This window comes from Chionomys nivalis, chromosome 25, assembly GCF_950005125.1.
Source record: "Chionomys nivalis chromosome 25, mChiNiv1.1, whole genome shotgun sequence".
NCBI classification, from domain to species: Eukaryota; Metazoa; Chordata; class Mammalia; order Rodentia; family Cricetidae; genus Chionomys; species Chionomys nivalis.
Window position 1 is genome coordinate 24,810,890 of NC_080110.1, and position 20,205 is coordinate 24,831,094.

Consider the following 20,205-nt stretch of genomic DNA (forward strand, 5'->3'; position numbering starts at 1 on the left):
TAAAAAACACAGACTCGTTCATGTGGTTCATAGAGTCCCAGGTATGCATGGGTTCCTGCCTTACACAATCCTCAGGATGCACTCTCTCCCTTCTTTCCTGCGACTCTTCTTGGGATTCAGGAAAAAAATGAGGGTTCTCTGTAAATATGTCTCATGTCTATACCACAGAACTTATACTTCATTTAATATGGTATTCAACATTACCCTATAAGACTAAAGTGTCTGGCTTATATTTTATGGGTATCAAATTCATTCATTCCTGTAAATACTATATTCTTTCCTCAACATACCCACAATCTCCTTGAGGGCAGAAATTCCTGTGACATAACACCTGTGCCCCCTCTATGATCACTGTACCATGCCAGGCGGGTAATGAATTCCCCATAAAAGCAAACGCGCTGAGTCTTGAAAAGAAGCAATCAAGCAAACTCTTTTACAAAACATCGATTTACAAATTACAGTGCAGCAGGAAAAAGAAACTGAAAACTATCTGCCATAATTAATTGAAACCTAAAAGGGATGAGTAACAAAATGTTGTGCCCATAATTTTATCTGCCACCTCATTAACTTATAAACATCTATGATGAAAAGACATGGGCAAGAATTAGGTATATGTTTTTACAATGATGCCGTTGTGATTTCTCAGATTTGTTTTTCATCACTTTCCTTTCCACTTGTTCTACAGTGACCCTTGGTATTATTACTTTTAACCAGTAAGAAACTAACAAAAATAGCTAATCTGTTATACCACTAAGTCAGAGAATCACCTTTATTAAAGTGATACATGCTTTCATTGATGAGTTGTCAAAATTTTTAAAATGGTTTTTAACAAAACTCTGAATTTGAATCCCTAACTCATGTGCTTTATAGAACATACAGCACAGCACTTCTAGTGCATGGAACTAGAATGCTTTGATATAGAACGTCTTGTTGTATTATCACAGCATACTCTATTCTATTGTATCGTTTAATACCAAGAAGTAGAAACTCTGCACATTATACAAATGGTTTTATTACCCAATTTAGAGATCTTAAAATAAATCATGCTGTGTACACTTTCAGCTTATGTAGACTTAAAATGATAAAGAAATAGCTGTGTTGATCAAAGATAGTAAATTTGTCACCTAACCTAATAAGAATCACTAGAATTCCTCTCACAAAACTCTTGCCATAAGCTACGTGGCATGAAAACTTAGATATAAGCTAGCATGAGGCGAGCCACAGTCATTGAAGCTAAGCTGTTCAGTATTATAAATAAAATGAAAGTTAAGAGGGATGTTCAGAAATAATATATTCAGGGAAGTCAAACAGAGAAAAATGTCTTCTTATCAAAGAAGATCCAAACCTGCTGTGATGACCTATGCCTGCATCCCTAGGGCTTGGGATATTGAGGACGAGGATAGCTATGAATTTGGGGACTACTCTCCGGGGTACATGGTGTGTTCTCTATCTGCTTGGACTCTCAGAGAGCAGGGGGTGTGGCCTTCTGGTTCTGCATATTATATTTGTCTTCCTTATACCCATCCCAGAGTGCCCACGCCTTTACTCACTCTCTTCCAGGCATGTTTGCCTCTTTGCCATTCTTCAAACACACCACTAAGATTTGCGTTCAAACTCCAGGCACTTTGATCTCTTTGATAATAACTCATGCCCCATGCTTTCAACTGGGCTCACTTTTTTCATTTTCTTGAGTTGCTATCTAAACTCTTCCAAATAAACACTTCCATGTTAAAAACTATAATTAATTAACTAATTAATTAAAAAAAGGTTTCATCCTCTCACACATTCCACATTTAGCCCTCACATACTTCCTAGCCCTCTATTATAGTTACTTGTTAATATTGATTGATTGGTTAATTAAGTCAGGTCTCACAACAGAGCCCAGCTGACCTCAACTTGCTATCCTCCTGCTTCAACCTCTTTAGTGCTAGGATCACTGCCACAACTATTTAAATAATGATCTCCAACTGATAAACTGTATCTGTTACTAATTGGCTCTTTCCCTATTTTGGTCACTAAACTCTTTTCCTCATATGAAAAAAAATGGACTATGGCAGACTCTTAATAAATGCTCATAGAATGGATAGAGGAAGGAAAGAAGGGTAGAATGAGCCTTGGAAACAATTTTTGCTAAACCTGAAGGATCAAAGCCGTCTCAGTTTAAATCTAGACTGGATCTACAGACATCATTAAGAAAGGCTAAGCTACTGAATATAAAGTTTATTTAAAGTGTAATTCATAATATATGATGGAGGATTTATCAAAATGATTCTGCGGTTAGGGATTTTTATGCAAGGCATATTTAGAGAGCATACTTACAAATCCATTAACATACACGTCTACAGACATATGGAATAAGTAGGCCTTTACAAGAAATTTCAGAAAGCACCCTGAGCTCTGGTAACTCCCCTAGATATAGAAAGAGGAGCGTGCTGGGGGAAGTCAAATCATACAATTATATATACCATAAGGTAGCTTAACAAGTCATAGTAACAGTGAATGAAGATTTTCTTCCTGCACATGAAAGACTGCATGGTTCAATTGTGAACGAAACAGAGGAGCAGGAATGGATCCTGTTGCAAGCTGACAGTTACATGGAACCCCCTGAAGTTATAAATTGAGTTCCTCTGCTAATTACTGGTCTGAAGGGGACAGAAAAAAAAAAGATCCACATTTTACTTCTCTTGCTGAACATGCAACATAAGCACTTGTGAATTTTACATTAGGGTCAAGCTGGGAAGTTCCCAGGTACCTGGTATAGATAACAGCAGCAGCACCCATGCAAATAAGGTCAGGCAGTCTTTTCGGACATGGGTGACTACCAGGGAGATGTCAATGAAACGGACTCTCCAAATGAAGTAGATGTAACAAGGAGGGGGCACAGAGCCGATGTGAAATAAAATTTTGTCTATAAATGCTGAGTGAATATTTCCAAAAGACCTTACAGTTTTGGAATACAATTCATTAAAGTGGAATGTCATGCCCATAGACGACAATGTCAGCTATTCTATCTACTTTCTGAATGACGCATTGTATGACCAATAAAGCTACACAGCAGGCAGGTACTTTAATAAAATAGGCCCAGTTCTCCAGGGAGGTGAACCTGTGGTTCAAACTAACATTTTTGATCAAATAAACACTCCATTCTTCCCAACCAAAAAAAAAAATGCATCTTATGTGACTTCTGACAAAAGGAAAATACACTTGGGAAGAAAATTGACAAGAGAGGGGTAAGTGGGGAACAAAGGACTGTGGTGATGTCACATCTAAAACAACAGCTCTGTAAAGGGCAAGTAACTTCTACATTTCTAACGCATATATGCACCCTTTATAATATCCTGGAATATTCGAGCTCACTTCCTGCCAAAAGCACAGCCTCATTCAAATTAGAATAATACATTAATGCAGTTATTCACAGGACCAACAATTACCGAACACATTCGTTCTGTAAAAGGAATACGTACAAGAACATTCCATTATTATAACAATTTCCATCATTACCAAGTTTCTCTTCTGTCACTTCTTTATTAGCTTAACTGTGTACTACAAATACAGTCTTAGAAAATCATCTAGAGGAAAGTCAATCCATTAAGATCTGACATATAGCAATTTGGAGAGAGCACGGCTATCTATGTCAGGTCTGTGTGCAATATTGACTAGTTTGGAGAGTCATAACGACTTGCCTGTCTCGATACTAAGAAACACCCTCAGTTCCCTTATATGGAAGATGCTCAAATCGCATCTACCCGCATGGTCGTTGTAGTGATTAAGCTTGAATTTTGGCAAGCTCCCTTCCATAGGATGTATTTAACAAACTGTAGCTATTTAGGTTATTTTTTGAGATTCTGACTCACATAATGCCTTCCCTAATTCCCATGAGCACTTACTGGCAAGACTCCAGGACATTAATCATATTTTACCTCTTCAGAAGAAATTATTTTTGTGTTCCCCATCTCTAAAAATATAAACGATTCAATTCTTATGCTGCTGGATGCTTCAACTAATGATGAAGAAGAAATTCCATCTTCCAGGAGTCCTTCCAATAAAATAACCAAGAAATCTTACCTAGTTTTGGCAAAGAATAGGGCACTTTAAAGTAGTCTTCATAAAATTCTATTAATCTCTTTGTAATGTGGAGAGCATAGTCCCCGGATCCTCTTCTGATAGCATCGGGTCTTGCATATAATCGGACCTAATTAAAAATATATATAAAAGTTACTTTAGCCTTTTGGCACTTGAGCTTTATTTTCTCTGCACATATGAATCTGCACAAATCACTTTCGATAGTAGAGAAATTAAAAAGGTTCTTGTTTACATATCCAAACACACTGTGGAGAAAAAGCCAAATTTAAACAGATGATGTAGCCAAGTTAAGCAAGTCACAATTTCCTCACTATCCAGGATGACATAGAGAAGATTTATACACCTTGTGTCAAAATAAATATTCTAAGTTATCACTTACATGTGCCTGCCAGAGATATGAAGGTATGGTGGATTAGTATAATGGATCCTTGCACAGCAAGAGGGAAAACTCATGGTCTGTTAAGACATGCTGCACCAAGCTTTGAAAGAATTACCAGACTGGAAAAGTATGTGTTTGCGTGTGTGTGTGTACTTATATCTTACTTATGCTTCCTTTTTCTCATTTTTCGTTCTTTTGAAATCAACTGGTTATTCCAAATATACAGCATGAGAACAGAAAACTTTTTTTCTGCATAAGCAACCACCATTCTGAAAAACTGTCTGCACCTGCTCCTAGATTCAAAACTAGCTGATGCAATTCATATTTTTAAGACTATCTAGGCATTTATTATTGATTCTTAAAACAAGCATCATAAATTATCTAGTCCTTGGCCAAAACAAAAGAAAGAGTCCCAAAGTGAGAAACATAAAACTGAACAAAGCTAACAATCGCACAGAAAAGGTTCAAATGAGGTTAGTTTTCATAAAGCTACCCAGCATCTTTCCTTCCAAAGACTAAATCTATTTTTCACAGATGTGGTCCCTAATCCTCACATCAATTCTGTCAATAAGAAGCATGCATTTTATTCGGAAGTAGAAAGGATGGCAGCAGGGGAGTTGATTTTTAGTCCTACTCTACCGCTAACTAAGCTGGGGGATACTGAACAAATCATTTAACCTCTTTGGGTCTTATTTAGAAAGTGATGGTGTCGGCCACCAGCTAGTTGCTGGAGTGCTTTTCAGTTCTAAAACACATTACTCCCAATTCCATTTTACAAATAAGGGAGTCTGTGTCCCTTTTAAATCACCACAAAAAAATAAGTGGTTTACTCAATATACCAAATGGATATTTGTTTTCAACATGAAAACAAAAAAAAAAAAGCTGTATTCGGTTAAAGTGTAAAAATTGATCAGACAATTAATTCTTTCTTATCCCTACCTTAGAAGGAAGAGAGATGTATAGTTAGAAAGTATAGGGTTGATACGAAGAAAATACATCCCGGCTTCATGTTAGAAAGACATGTTATTCAATAAGAGATCTGATAATTCAATAACAGCTGTTTACCCAAACTGTAAACTACTTCCTCCCTGACAGCAAAATCAAATGAAAAATTTAATTGATCATCATAAACAGCTTTGACCCGAGTGGTATAAAACCAAAAGCTATCAGGACAGACCATCTACAAACAGCGGCAGTAGAACCAGCCACTCTGAGAGGCAATAATTTTACCAAGTATACAAATACGCAATTCCTTATATAAAGTTCTCAAAAAAAAAGTCTTCAGAGAGGATGAGTAAGCATCTGATTTAGAAATAAAGCCCCTCCCCTCTAAAGAGAATAAATGTCCTCATGCTTATACAAATGTCTTCTTGCTTATACAAGATTAAACCAAGCAATATTCCAGTATGAAATGTGAAGGGGTTCATGAGGAGCTATGGAGAGATGGGTTGTTAAATTGAGAAAAAAAAAAAGAGGATATGAAGTCGCAGGGATATAGAAATGGGGTTAGGTCATGGGGAATTTCAGGAAGGAGTTTGCGTGAATACAATCAAAATATGTTATAAGGAACTCTCAAAATCTACTAAGGCAACAATAAATTTGAAAACTAAGTAAATAAATGCATACTAACTTTAAAGGCACACATAGGCAGAGATGCAAGGGAAGCAGGATAAGAAGATAAAAGGGAAGCAAGGAAAGAGATGGGCAATGAACACACCCAATGAGAAAGAAGATGCAGCCTGTGCACTGGCCACGACCACCAGAGACCACTGGTAATCAAATAGCCTGCAATAATTCAACTACAAATCTGTTTATTTGGTACTATTGAAGCACCAGATCTAAGATCAAGCATTTTTCATTTAATACTCGGGAACACATGCTATCTACCTTACCAGAGCCACAAAATATAAGATAAAAAGCAATGCGTGTGTAATGACCATGCTCAAAGAACTTCTCAGTAATTTGGCGAAGTGGATGACAGCTAGTGATATGTGCTGTATGAACAGTAAACTGTAAACAGCAGATGGACACCGAGGGAAGATGAGGTTTTCAGAAGGTCCCTGGTACGTAAGTGGTAAATTGATACTAAATCTATACCAGCGCAACTGCAATGTGGCATAACAAGGGTCCCTGACTTAACATTTAGGCAGCACAGCTGATTTGGGTAGAAACACAATCATGTCTGTCAATCAACTTTTCCAGTTACTCGCGCTTTCTGTAGAGCCACGCAAGAAAAACACAATTAAATCAATCTGGTTGTCAAGATTTGATGGCAATAATCCGGCTTGAATGAGATGTCAAAACGGACACATGCTTAACACAATGTCTTCATTTTCTAGTTCAGACATTTACTGCATGCCTGCTGTGTGTCAGACATTGTACAAGGGAATAGAAAGAGAACAATAAAACCCCTACTACAAAATGAACAAGACGTTTATACTTACTGCTCTTAAGAGGTTCACAGTGTGTGGAAAACAAACAAATCACCAACAAAAATACCACCCAAGAAACAGAACCCTACCCACTCTGCCTTTCCACCCCACAGATATACAAAGCTAACTCCTCTGTATCTTATCCCCTCATCTTTTCAAAGACACCATTCCCAAATATCCCTTTTATTTCCATATCATCAACTTTTGCTTGCACAGTGCAAACAAAATACTCTATACTCTTTCTTATGATATTTGTGGCTGTTATTTGTTTGGCTTTTTTTTTTTTTTTCAGACAAGGACTCTATATGGGAAAGGCTGGCTCTAGTGCCTGGTCTTTCCTGCCCAAGTCCAGAAGTGGTGGGATCGAATATATGCGCCACCATGCTTGCTTGGTTGGTTTTGAATTTTGGCTATATCTTCCAGATAGAATTCTCATAGAAAGGATAGGTGAGTTAACACCCAAGTCATAACACTTTCAAGAATAAGTAGCACACCACTGCCCAAGATACAATAGGTTTAAGCAAGGCATTTGATTTCTACATTCCCTGTTTCTTGTCTTCCTCACACTCAGAGGGGAAAAAAGTTTTTATCCATGTTTTTTTTTATCTAGAACTAATCTCAACAAGATCAGTAATAACACATGGTGGCAAGTCGAACCTCCAACACAGTTCCCAACCCACCAGCAGAATTCATGTTTAACTGATTATTTAATGTCAAACAGTTTCTTCCTATGGACCAGTAACTTCTCAGTGTTGAAGGGTTCCTTCTTTGAACCACAGAGCTCTTTTCTTCTCAGTCCTTTAATTATAACATTTTGCTGTGTGGTTTTTAAGTATGACTTCCAAATTGAAGACTTGCCAAATAACTTTTAACTTCCAGAATCATTAACCAGCTATCCATCTGACGTCTCCCCTTGGAATCTCAGACTTCAGATTCTATAAGGAAATTCCTGCTGATCCAAGCCCACAGGTGCTTCTCCCAAAACCTTCCTCATCTCGGCTAATCGCACTTCTACCCAGCTGCCTGGCATATAGGGTCATCCTCCTTTTCCTCTCTCCCTCACCTCCCAGCATACCCTCTTGCCCCTGACTTAAAAGGATATGCAGAACCCAGCTGTTCTTGCCACTCCACTGCTACCATTGTGGTCCCAGTTATTTCTTTCTTATTATTCTCCACACAGTCATCAAAATCTCTCTGATAATCAATCATGTTATCCATCTGCCTTTCACCAGCTTTCCATCTCATTCACGGTAATCCCAATGGCTCGTTTTTTCCTTTGTTTGCTTTGTTTTTTTAAGATCTAAAAACCCTACACACATTTGATTTTTTTTTTTTTTTTTTTAGTTCTCTGGCTTTTATTTCTACTGCTTTGATGCTGCTCATACCAAACTCCAGGCTTTTGAGTTCTCCCTTCTTATCGCCACAACTCATCCCTTTACCATCTTCAGATAGCTACCCCAGTATTTCACTCTCCGAGAAACCCTGATGCCCTAGGACTGTCTAATGCTTTCTAAGATTTATTAATCCTGAGATACTACCATTCAACAGAGCATGTGTTTAGATTATCCATTTTACTTCTTCCTGCTTTCTTTCCATGAATATAACTTGAATGGGGCAGAGAATTCAGTCTACTATATCTAATCATGGGAAAGTGTTATGTTTTTAGATAAAAATCTTGCATATGAAGTGTAAGGTATGTAAGCTTTGATTAATTAGTGAACCAAAGAATTTAATTTTATAGGCATATACATATTCTAGGAAATAGGATCTATGTCTCAGAAGAGCAAATGTTTTAACTGAATCTTAAAAAATAAATCTGGGACATTAGAGAGATGAATAAACAGTTAAGACTATTTGTTGTTCATACAGAGGACCCAGGTTTGGTTTCCAGGATACATATGGAAACATACAACCATCTATAACTCTGGTCCCAGGAAATTCAATGCCTTCTTCTGCCCTTCCTAGGTATCAGGAACAGACATGGTACACAGGTATCCATGAAGATAAACATTCATAGACTCAAAGTAAAACAAATAAACCTTTTATTTAAAAGAGGAAAAAATATTAAAACTAGATGCAGTGAGAGCCCTTACCCACTGAGTCATGTTAAGAATATGAACACAAGCTCAGGCAACCATGCTCTCCTGGGGCTGATATATCATTCCATAAGTGTGGCTCTATTTGATCATCTTTGGTTCTATTTGATCTTCTGTAGCAGGCAGGATAATTCCCCAGGTAACAGTGTTTGAGTCCTAATCCTTGCCTGCAAAACTGACTTTGCAGGTGTAATTTATTAATACATGAATTTGAGGATGAAAAATAGCAAGATGTAGTAAGCTACAAAATGGGTTTGTGTGTAATATCCCAGACCAAAGTATAGTTTATTTTTCTGTTTACTTACTTATTTGTTGGGACAGCATCTGGTCACAGTATGTGTGTGGATTTGAGAGGATTTCTGTTGAGAGTCTGTTCTCTCTTTCCACTATACAGGTCCTGGGGACTGAGTTCAAGTCATCAGACCTAGGGGCAACCTCCTTCATCCACTGGGCCATCTTGTCAACCCACCACACCAAAGCATCATAAGACAATAACAGTGATCTCAAAGGGACTTCTAAATACAGTTGTTTTATTATACCAGACAAGGAGATACACAGGAGAATATTAAGCAAGGAAGTGAAAAATATAGTTCTGAAAAAAGATCACAAGGCAAATAAACCGAGTTATCATATAGCAGACTACTTAAAACTGCATGTAGAGAGGCAGATTTAAAAAGTGAAGAGATGTACAATGATAAATTGGACAAGAGAAATTGCAAGCCTTGTTACAGAAGTGCCCATAAGCCATGTTGCAAACGAAGAATGCGATACTGTGGATGCAGGCCAGTCATTTCAAGATTTGAGTCCTGAAATGCCATGACCAGAATTAGCTTTGAGAGTAACTGCATCGACATCAGTGAAGGCGATAGATCAGAAGAGAATGGCAGTGTCAGAAAATATGTTGCAGTACTGTAAAGTCCAGGAGAAAGACGGTAGAAGTTAGAAGTGAAAAGAGGCAGTGGTGGAGCAAAGAAATGGATGGATGCATTCAATTGATCCTAACGCCGTTGAACAAGTCCTTTAGTTACCAAGTAAAGCCAATTGTAGTCGCTTTCTCACTTAAAAGCAATTATTCACCTAATCTGTATTCTGGTTGCTCACTCCAGGGCCCTGCAGAAACAAGTGAGATCCAGCTGAAGGATCAGGGGAAGCAGCCAAAGTAGTTCATGGACTGAGTGATTCCTATGTGGTTAATGAAGTGAATTTGGAGATAATTCCCTTTGTAGTGGGGAGAGAAGATCATATTTGTTTGACTCTTTAAACGTGACGAGGTTCAACTTAACCCTGACATGGAAATGAAATCTTCATGAAAACACAGTTATCACGTAAAAGCAATAAAATATAATTTGATCATACCTGCATATTTGCATTTTCTGACATTCTCTGATAAGAGTCCTGCTCTGAAAATATAAATTGCTTTCCAGGTTTTATCTGTCTACTACGGAGCTTCTACCCACAACAAATTTGAGATCCCAAGGAAGGACATGATGCTAAGATTGACACAGGAGAGTTAGAGCTTCCGGTTTATCACTGTCAACTTCTGCCAACTTGGGAGAGTCAGTGGGTCTCTGTTCAAAGTACCTGGCCAAGGGAACAGTTTATCATAACCTGTTTATTATAGTATGCCTGAGAGATTGCTGTGTCATATTAATTTGCCTGAAATTGTCACATCTAGTCCTCATTTAATTTGTGAAAAATGAAAGAGTGATTTTCTCTGTACAGTCTTATTCCTTTACATTTTTCTTGTCCTTGGAAAATACATCCTAACTGTTCAGTAATGTTCCTCTGTGATTTACTCTTGAACACTGCTCTATTCCTCTCTAAACTGCCTGTGAACTTAGTAGTGATTTACAAAAATTACTGGGGTTACCAGGACAAAGAAGAAAAATGCACTGATTCCAGAAATTTATTCTGATAGCCCCGCCCTTATGACCATGTTCCAGAATTGTGAATAAAAGTGAAGCAATGCAAAAACATGCATTTTGTCATTAAAAATAAAACGATGATGCCCAATGGACCCAGTGGCCTTAATATAAGTTTATGGACTATCAGTATTAAAAATGCTTGTTCGGGGTCTTTTTTTCGGGCTCTTTATAATAGTTTAAATATTTTAATCATCAGAAACAACAAAATATCTATAGGCTAATCCCTTCAATCTTTTTCATGCATCATTACCTCACACATACAAACAACAACAACAAAAAAAAAAAAAAACAGGAGTGGTAATGAAATATCAGCTATCCTGACTGAAAACTAGATTGCCTGCTTAGAAAGCATGCTGGGGAGGATGCTGCTATGACGTGTGGATTTGGCAGGAAAAAAATGCTATCTAGTTAAGAATGGCACTAGCAATAGACAGATGACAATATGAGGGTGGATATTCTTTGGAGCAGAACCACATGGTTAGTACCTCAGACATAGTGTTCAAACTGGATCTCTGCTAGTTGCACAGTTTAGAATAAGCAATGGAGACTGTTTAAGGACATCATGGTAGGGCTATTCAAATATTATTCAAATATTTAAATAATATTTAATAAGCACCCATTGACTGTCAGGCAACTCTTCAGGTGATGAGTGCCAATATGGAAGTAAACAAGACAAGGTCTCTCCTCTCGGGGAACTTGTATTACAGTGGGGAGACGTGGCAATGAGGTCTGATGGTATCAGGTCACAATGGGCTTCTGATTTACACCGGCTCATCAGAGAAACCCTCTTCAAAGAACAGGTGATTCAGTTAACCTCAGACAATGTATCACAGAGGTGAAGATGGGCAACCAATTATTTAGACACTTACAAAGAAAATTCTACATTTTATTATATTAGAGAGTCCTACGAAAGTAAATATATGCCCTAAGAAAGAAATATACAGCAAAAAAAAAATTGTAAGAAAGCACACATAGTTGTCAGAAACACTCTGACATCTTCCACAAAATAAATTTAGACACTGTCTCCTGATAATTTACAAAACTTTCCTGATGTTTTTAAAATTTATTATCACAAAGTTCACCTGTGGAATGAGTACAGTGTTAGCAATAAATTCTGACTTCGTAGGTAAAGAATTTGGAAGGGTTTTGTATTGCTGAGTTGTTTTAGAATATGGTGAAACTAAATCTCTGTCTACGAATTGTTTTTTTTTTTAGTCTGTTTAATTATTTGTTGTATTAAAAAGTTGAATCATGGTACTTGCTGTATAATTATGAAGATCCCTGTATCATTACATCAAACAGCCAAGAGAAAGAAATCCCATTCTCAATAGTAGTGCACCTGTTTAGTTCTTAAACAGGTGCACTACTATTTGCTCCATAGGCATGGAGCAAATTCTGAGAACAGGGAGAGTTTGGAAATCAGTATTGATAAGGAGTTAAATCACAATTTTTAGAAAGAGACACATGCTACTATCAAAATCACAACTGCTAACTGCCTTAAACCTATTGAGAGGGAAAAAATAGAAAAAAAAAAAAAAAAAAAAACAAGAACCACTCAGTGAGTGTCTGTCTTCCATGACACAGAGTCATAGAGTACAAAAATAATCACAATTTCTTTGATGAAATTGAAGAGCATCCTCATACTAAATTGCACCACAGACCAAATGTAGTTTTAAAAAGAACCCAGGATATTATGGCTGATCATATGGTTCTAGTAACTTGTTCCTACCTATATTTCTTGGTTTTCTCCTTTGTAGAATTTTATTAAAGATAAGGGAGAAAAGCACTTGCTGGGAATCCCAACACTGGCTTGTTACCCACCGTGGGGTTCCTTTTAGGTCCAGTGGCCCTTAGACTGTAGGTGAATATAGGTGAATAGGCTATCTATATTTAAAGCATGTCACTTTGTCCTTCTGTCAGACGTTAAGCTTTATAAGCCTCCGGCCGATGCTTTCTCTCCTTTCTGTCTGCCATAATGCTGTACCCCAGGTAGGGAGTGAAGGCATATTGCTGATTGACATGGTATGTCAAAAAGCTCCGGAGGTCCTTGTCCATTTTTGTGCTAACACACAGCTATAACAAAGTCATTGCACCTCCCAACTACAGTTTGCTTCAGGCAAGAAGATTAGCACTGTGGCGAGCTCTAGTCTCTGCTTGTAACTCACACTTTGCATTTATCGACTAAGGGTGGTATCTTCCGGTTGACTGTGGAACTTAAGTCACTTATGGGTTCTTCAAAAAAAGAGCAGTGTTTTCTTTTTAACAGTAATATTTCTCTTGGCATTCACTTCTGAATATATGTGGTAGACTAAAAACAACCTCCAGAGCTAGTAACATCCTATAGAACTTCAGAGCCATACCTTATGCGGGAAAGGTCTTGCAGATGTGATTAATTTATGAATCCATAAAATGAATTATGATGTAGGTAACCCATGCAGGTTCCTAAGAGGGAGTCAGAGGATGCTGAGCAGGTAACATGCAACAAAGTACAAAAGAAATGTAAAGGCTCAAAGGCAGACAAAAGAGTCATGATCGTTGTGTGCCAGGAATGCAGCTGGGAAGACAGGAGATCAGATCACCCTCAAAGCCTCCAAAGAAACCAACCCTTTGGATTACCTTGGGATTGCTAGCCTACAGAAGAGGGAGAGAATACATTGGTGTCACATTAAAGCCACTGAATTTGTGGCAATTTATGACAGCCGCAATAGGACACTAATCTATTATAACGTTTTGTCTTCCTGGCAGTTAATACGCCACCATGTATTGAATTTTCTGCATCTTCTGGGAGCACACTTTATGTTTATGTGCTTCTGTCCCCTAGACATAATTCTTCACAGCTTTCAATCTGCTAACTTTGACACACCTGCATTATTCAGCTCTGTGGCTTCCAAGCATATTGTTCCACAAAACTGGTACACACATGAACGGAAAGATAAGTGAAGAGAAGAGAATGTTATCTACACGGCTTTTACCCAAAGTGTTGCTTCATCATATGTGACCAAGAACTGCATGGGATGTTTGCTGAATTTAGAGCCCTACCAAGCATATACATACCAGTTCTGGCTCTGAATGACGTGTGTGTGTGTGTGTGTGTGTGTGTGTGTGTGTGTGTGTGCATGCAAGTATGTATGAATATATACAAACATATGTATACATATATAATATAATGAAAAATAAAGAATTAAAGACACACATATATGTTTATGTGTAGTACTACTATTTCTTACACATTTTGATATGTATTATATATCATGTGATAACATTGTAATAAAAGCCTGAGACACTAGAAAAATCTCTGATTAATACAGTTATTTCTTAAATCTCTTCCAACGTCAGTCTGCAATGAAGATACATTCAACTAGACTTTTTATTTTTAGCTTTCAGCACTGGTCTTTCTTTCCCCTAAGCAGTAAACAAACACCAACAAGAGTCAGATCCAATATTTGGGAATCAGAAAAAGTCATTTGCTTCTGTCACATTCCATAGATAACACAGAAGTGTTTAATCCCTTCCTGAGACAGGGTATGTTTGTAGTATACTGAATTGGATGTTTTGCTTTTGTTTTGTTTTTAAAATACGGAGAGAAAAGATTTAGGAAATTTCTTTATTAAGTTCTAAGTTCTATAACCTTCTCAAAATTCTTGAGTAGGAACAACAGCCAAATATATCTATTTGTGAGTGTAAGACTTCATGCTTGGTTGAATTCAGTTTCTCTTTAGTCCATCTGTCCATTCATCTCCAATCCCAGTCTCCTAGTGGTGCCTCTTAGGCACACTGTCTTCTCCTCTAGCTCTGTGCATCTAGTGAGAACTTTGTGCCCTTTCTACTCCACCAACTCCTTCTTGAGATGCTGGCCTCCTTTTTCCTCTCAGGATCCTAATTTCAGAAATATTTCTATATGTATTAAACAAATACTTATAGAAATACTACTCCGTGTCAGGCTTTCCTCTAGGTTCTGTGGATACAGACAGGATGAACCAAGCAGAATTTCTATAATGAAGAGTTTGTGTTCTAATGGGGAAAAATGGGTAACACAGAAAGAAAATGCAAGCAGCCTGAAACAGTGGTAAGTTGCTCTTGAGAGAAATCCAGTTCAGGCAGTGGATTAGAAATGTCAAAAACTAGAGCAAGCTACATTAAGGAAGTGATTTTTTGAGAGAACATGAAGTAAAAGTGAACCAAGTGGACACAGCTCTCTGAGGGTAATGAATTCCAGGGATAGTCACATATCAAAGTCCTGAAAAACTTTCATCACTTCTATCCCCTTGATTCTCTATTCTTCTCTCTTAAAAAAATAAAGCATTAAAGACTTCCAAATGTATAGATTCCAAACAAATAGAAAACTTGGAGACACATACAACATTGTCATTATGATGCAAATAGTTCTTTCAAATGCTATCTTCCATATTTGTTTCAGGTTTTCTAAGGAATGTGGAATGCATCACAAATCTTGGAGGTGACATTTCTCGCTTGCCTGATTCTTACCTCCCAAGCTCTGAAACAAGTCCTGACCTTAGAGCATTGATTGGCATGATTGATGTATGTATTTCCATTTATGGTATATCTGTTCTTCATTATTGCTTAGTATTTCACTCATTATGACAACAGCTTGTCCAACCTACAAACCACCACCCTGTGACAGTACTTCTTCCCTCGCCAAATTTTGAGTTTAGAAATTTTCTTTTTTATTCTTTCTCTCTTTTTTGCATTTCTATATTTTTATTGAAAATAGATTCTTGTCTCATAAAATATATCCTGGTCATAGTTTCTGCTATGTCTACTACTGCCGGTTCCTTCCCACTTCCCCTCTCCTCCAAATCTACTCTCTTTCTGTCTCTCATTAGAAAACAACAGGTTTCTAAGAGTTAACAACCAAAAGCGACAAAATAAAATGCAAGATAAAGCAAACACTCTCATATCAAAGCTGGACACAGCAATCCAGTAGGACGAAAAGAGTCCCAACAGCAGACACAAGTGTCAGACACCCACTCATTCTCAGTCAAGAGTCACATAAAAAATATCAACCTAAAAGCTGCAATATATTCCTAGAAGGAATGGTGCAGAAATATGTAGGCCCTGTGCTCGCTTCTTCAGCCTCTGTGACCTCAGATGTTCTTGATTAGATGAATCAGAAGTCCTTATTCTCCTGGGGTTTTCCATCCCCTTTGGCTCTTACAATATCCAGTTGATTCCCTGAGCTCTGGGGGAGGGATTTTATGGAGACCTCCCATTTAGACTCTCGCTCCCTGAAATGTCTAGCTGTGGCAGTGGCTCTGAAACCGACTTCCTTGTTGGAGGTGATTTGTATAGTCCTAGTCACAGTGAAGATAAATGTGGCAGCTTTAAGTCATTAGCTCTTAACTTTTCCTCTTCTGCAAACCACTCTTTGCCCTTCCCACTCTACCACTGGATCGCTTACTGTCTTCACATTATTTGCTATGGTTCCCATATATGCCAGAGGGCAACATTTATCCATGCGTAATGGGCAAGAATCTCCCAATCTGTGCTGATTTCATATGGTATGTCCTTGACCAAATAGAATGCTTTACTTTGAATGCAGTCAAATCTCAAATGTTCCCTTTATGGTGTGTGCTTTCTGTTTCTTTTTTAAGAAGAAATTCTTGTCTTTCAGTATCCATGAGTTCACAAAGACAAAGGTATTTTCCATATTTTCCACTGAAAGTCTTATTTTTTCCCCTGAAAGTCTTATTTTTTTCTTTTTGAAGGAAAAGTCTGTTACCTGGAACATGGACTATGTAGAGTGAGTAGGAACCTTGTTCTACCATTTCATCCCTGAATAGGGGACAGTACTGTTTATAATAGAGTTTCACCTCCATATGACCTTCAATGCCCTTCTTCACATGCCAGGTTCTCCTCTAGGCTTGGATCCTGGGCGATTTCTCTTGGTCCTTTAGGTGACAATGTTTCAATAACTCATTCTTTAATCTTTAAAACTAAATAATAAATCCTAATGACTAGTGATACCAGTACCTTCTTTTTATGCTTTTTAGAACTTCTGTATAAATTTTAGTATCACTTTCCATACTTACACATGAAATACTACTGTGGAATTTTCAAGAATGACACTAGAATTTTTTTGTTGTTTTAACTCAATACCTTTAAAGTGATTGACTTTTAACATTGATGAACATACAGTTATTTCCATCTTTGCCCCAATTTATCTTTGAAACTTTATCAATAGCTATTATGAGAAAATACTTATACCACAAAATGTTTGAAATTAGAATCTAAGAAAGCATTCTTTGATAATAAATACAAGATTGATAAAATAGTAGATAATAATATACATTTTCAAGCAAGCATTCAAATGTAAAAAGAGAAATGAAAGTAGAAAACAAAAGTAAAAAGATATCTATTAATTATAAAATCTGATAATAAAAGTTCTGAAACTGAAAGGAACTACAAAAAAAGCCATCATAAAATTAATGCAAGAATTGTAAAAGCCAAAGGCATGAATCTTTAAAGACAAAGGTGCATGAATTAAGTAAAATCTCTGTCATATAAGTTTTGGAATTTCAAAATTCCAGAGAGACGGGCTTAAAATATTGTCAAGAAACAGGAAGTAGATGGCTATGTATCAAGAAACCAAAGTTGTCTTAATTTTATCTGTCATTTTATGCTCTAAATATTACTTGTATAGTATCAAAGTTCTAGGTAGAAAACTAATCATTGGTTTTCATTTTATACCCAACAAAAGTATCAGTTAATGTGAGCGTGAAGAAGGCACAGAGGTTTTGCCACATTTCTAAGCTTTACAATTCCTTCCATCAGAGCCTTGGACATTTTTGATTAGATCTACTTCTGGATCTAATAAACTAAATAATAAATCTTGAGTCTAGTGATACCAAAACCCTTGTGGGGTTTTGGTCCTGGGTATAGGATTAAGAAAAATCAAATTTGTAGTCTAATATCAGTTTCTGATCTCAGGTACCTATTGTACCTGACTTTGAAATAAGTACATTTTTTTTCTGATTTAATTCCATTTCCCAGTGTGGTTTTGAATCCGCTTGTCTCACTTGGGAGTCCTGGAGCAATAGTACAAAGGAAAGATGAAGGGAAGCACCATGACTTGTTTCTGGCTGCATCCGGAATGCTGCTACTGTCTCACAATCAATGATGATTTTTTAAATGTGCATTGGTGTTCGACTATGGGTGTCGGGTCCCTGGAACTGAAATTACAGACAGGTGTGGGCAGCCATATGGGTGCTGGGAATTTTACCTGGGTCCTCTGGAAGAGCAGCAAGTGCTTTTAATCAGTGAGCCCTCTCTCCAGTCCCCATCACTGGGGATTCTTGCCACAAAGTAAAATGCAGTTTTCCACTCACTCTGCCAAGAATGATAGCATGCATGGCACCGGACCTCTCTAAAGCATCCTTCACAATTTAAATACTATATTTCTCCCTTTTACCCTGTGATCTAGTAAGTAATCAATTACAATAATATGTTCTCTAGAGATAAATCATTAACTGTATTCACCTGCGGGCAACGTGGTGGTGAATCTACTCATCTATACAGATTTTTTTCTTTTGCTTAAGGTATAATTTAATCTTTCCAGAGACTTGGAAAAGCATGACTATAAAACTGTGAGCCTGATGGTTTAGAGGATTCAAATTTTGACTACTTTTTAATAGCTTTAAGGTTATTGATAATTTCATCCAAAACTATTATTCCTCTTGTTGTTTTAAAAGTATGATCATAAATTCCTATTGTTTCGATTTCTCTTCCTATATATAATTATTATTAGTTGGCCATTTACTCTTATTTTTATTAAAATGGTAAAAATCTGCTTGGTCTTTAAACTTTTTGTATTTTTATGATTTAATTGCATCATTTCCTTTTCCCTTTCTTCCCTCTGAGCCTTCCAGTGTGGGCTCTTCCTTTAAAAGAACTCTCTTTGGGTTTGGTTGGGTCTATTATTTATTTTTATTTCATTAATATTATCATGCCTTTCTTCTTTTTTCACTTATTATAGCCAGTTGCTTCTCTAAACTCTTCAATAAAATGATCATATGATCATTTTTAATTCAATTGTATCTTTACATTTTCATCCTATGTCAAAGCTATGAGTTCTAGGTAATAATTTAGTTGCATTTCACAACATCTAATGAGACTAATCTTACCCTTTCATTAATTTCTACCTATTTCATAACCCTCTACATGACCGTAGGTTATGTAGAAAAAGACTTTTAGGTTCCTAGTAATGTGGTAATTAATTTATCTTTGTGTTATACCTATCTAATTAAATTCCAGGCAAATGATTTAATATTAGATTTTAGTATTTGCTTTGGTGTGTGCTGCCATCATCCATGGACATCAGACCCCAGCTTCTTCAGCCTCCAAATATGGATTCTCATCAGCAACGCTCCAGGGATCTTACAGCCTTCAGCCTGAGCCTGGCTCTGGATCTTCTGTCTTCCTTGTTCTAAATCTTTTATCTTCTTAAACTGGGCAGCTTGTTACCAGGTTCTCTGGCTCCTCAGCCCAAAGATGATTACAGTTGGACTAGCCAATCTCCAGTCAGACAAATGAATTTATTTTCTTTCCGATGCCCAATTTTAATTCTTTTACTCTTTTTCTCTCTCCTTTTCTCTCTTTCTTGGAGTCATAGAGAAGGAGAGAGAGAAAATATCTATTGGTTTTGTTCCTTAGACTATCCACTATCATTTATTATAACTATTATTCTTTTGATCAATTATTTTCTTGTATAAATTGCTGCTTTTTAATATCAACCACGTCCTTCCACATTTCCTTCCATTCCTTTGATTTACAATGACTTTCTTGAATATTCCTGCTATCAGCCGCTTACAGTGTTGATTGAGTGTTGAGATTAAATATGACAGTTTTGACATCAAGTACAACATCAACATTTGACATCAAATGTTAACTAGTTCTTCTCATTGTCTTTCTAACTCATTCTGATGAACAAAAGTTGAATCTCAATGTATTTCTAATGTGGCCAATATATGTTAAATAAAATTGAATTAATGTTTCATTTTCTACGCCAATAATTTATAACATCCATAATCATAGGGGAGAAATCTTAGCTCCATACTGGAAAATAATTAAACAGCTATATTTAAAAATATTACTATTCTTTATTGTAGAAAGCTAGTAAACAGAGATATAAATCATATCAAACCTAAAACAAGGAATTTGGCTAAATTTTAAGCTCATTGTTCAACTAGACCAATCCCTGAAATGGGCTGCCCCTGCAATAAAATTCCCCACAAGATTATCACAGGAAGTACTTATTGCCATTAAAAGATGAC

General features: G+C 36.9%; 1 protein-coding gene across 1 annotated transcript in view; it reads right to left on the bottom strand.

The window, feature by feature from the left end:
* Trhde (thyrotropin releasing hormone degrading enzyme) overlaps positions 1-20,205 on the bottom strand; it is a 369,227-nt gene that overhangs the window by 264,109 nt on the left and 84,913 nt on the right. The window contains exon 3 of the mRNA XM_057758096.1: positions 4,066-4,192. Coding sequence (XP_057614079.1) covers positions 4,066-4,192 — 127 coding nt within the window. The remainder of the gene's footprint in view (positions 1-4,065; positions 4,193-20,205) is intronic.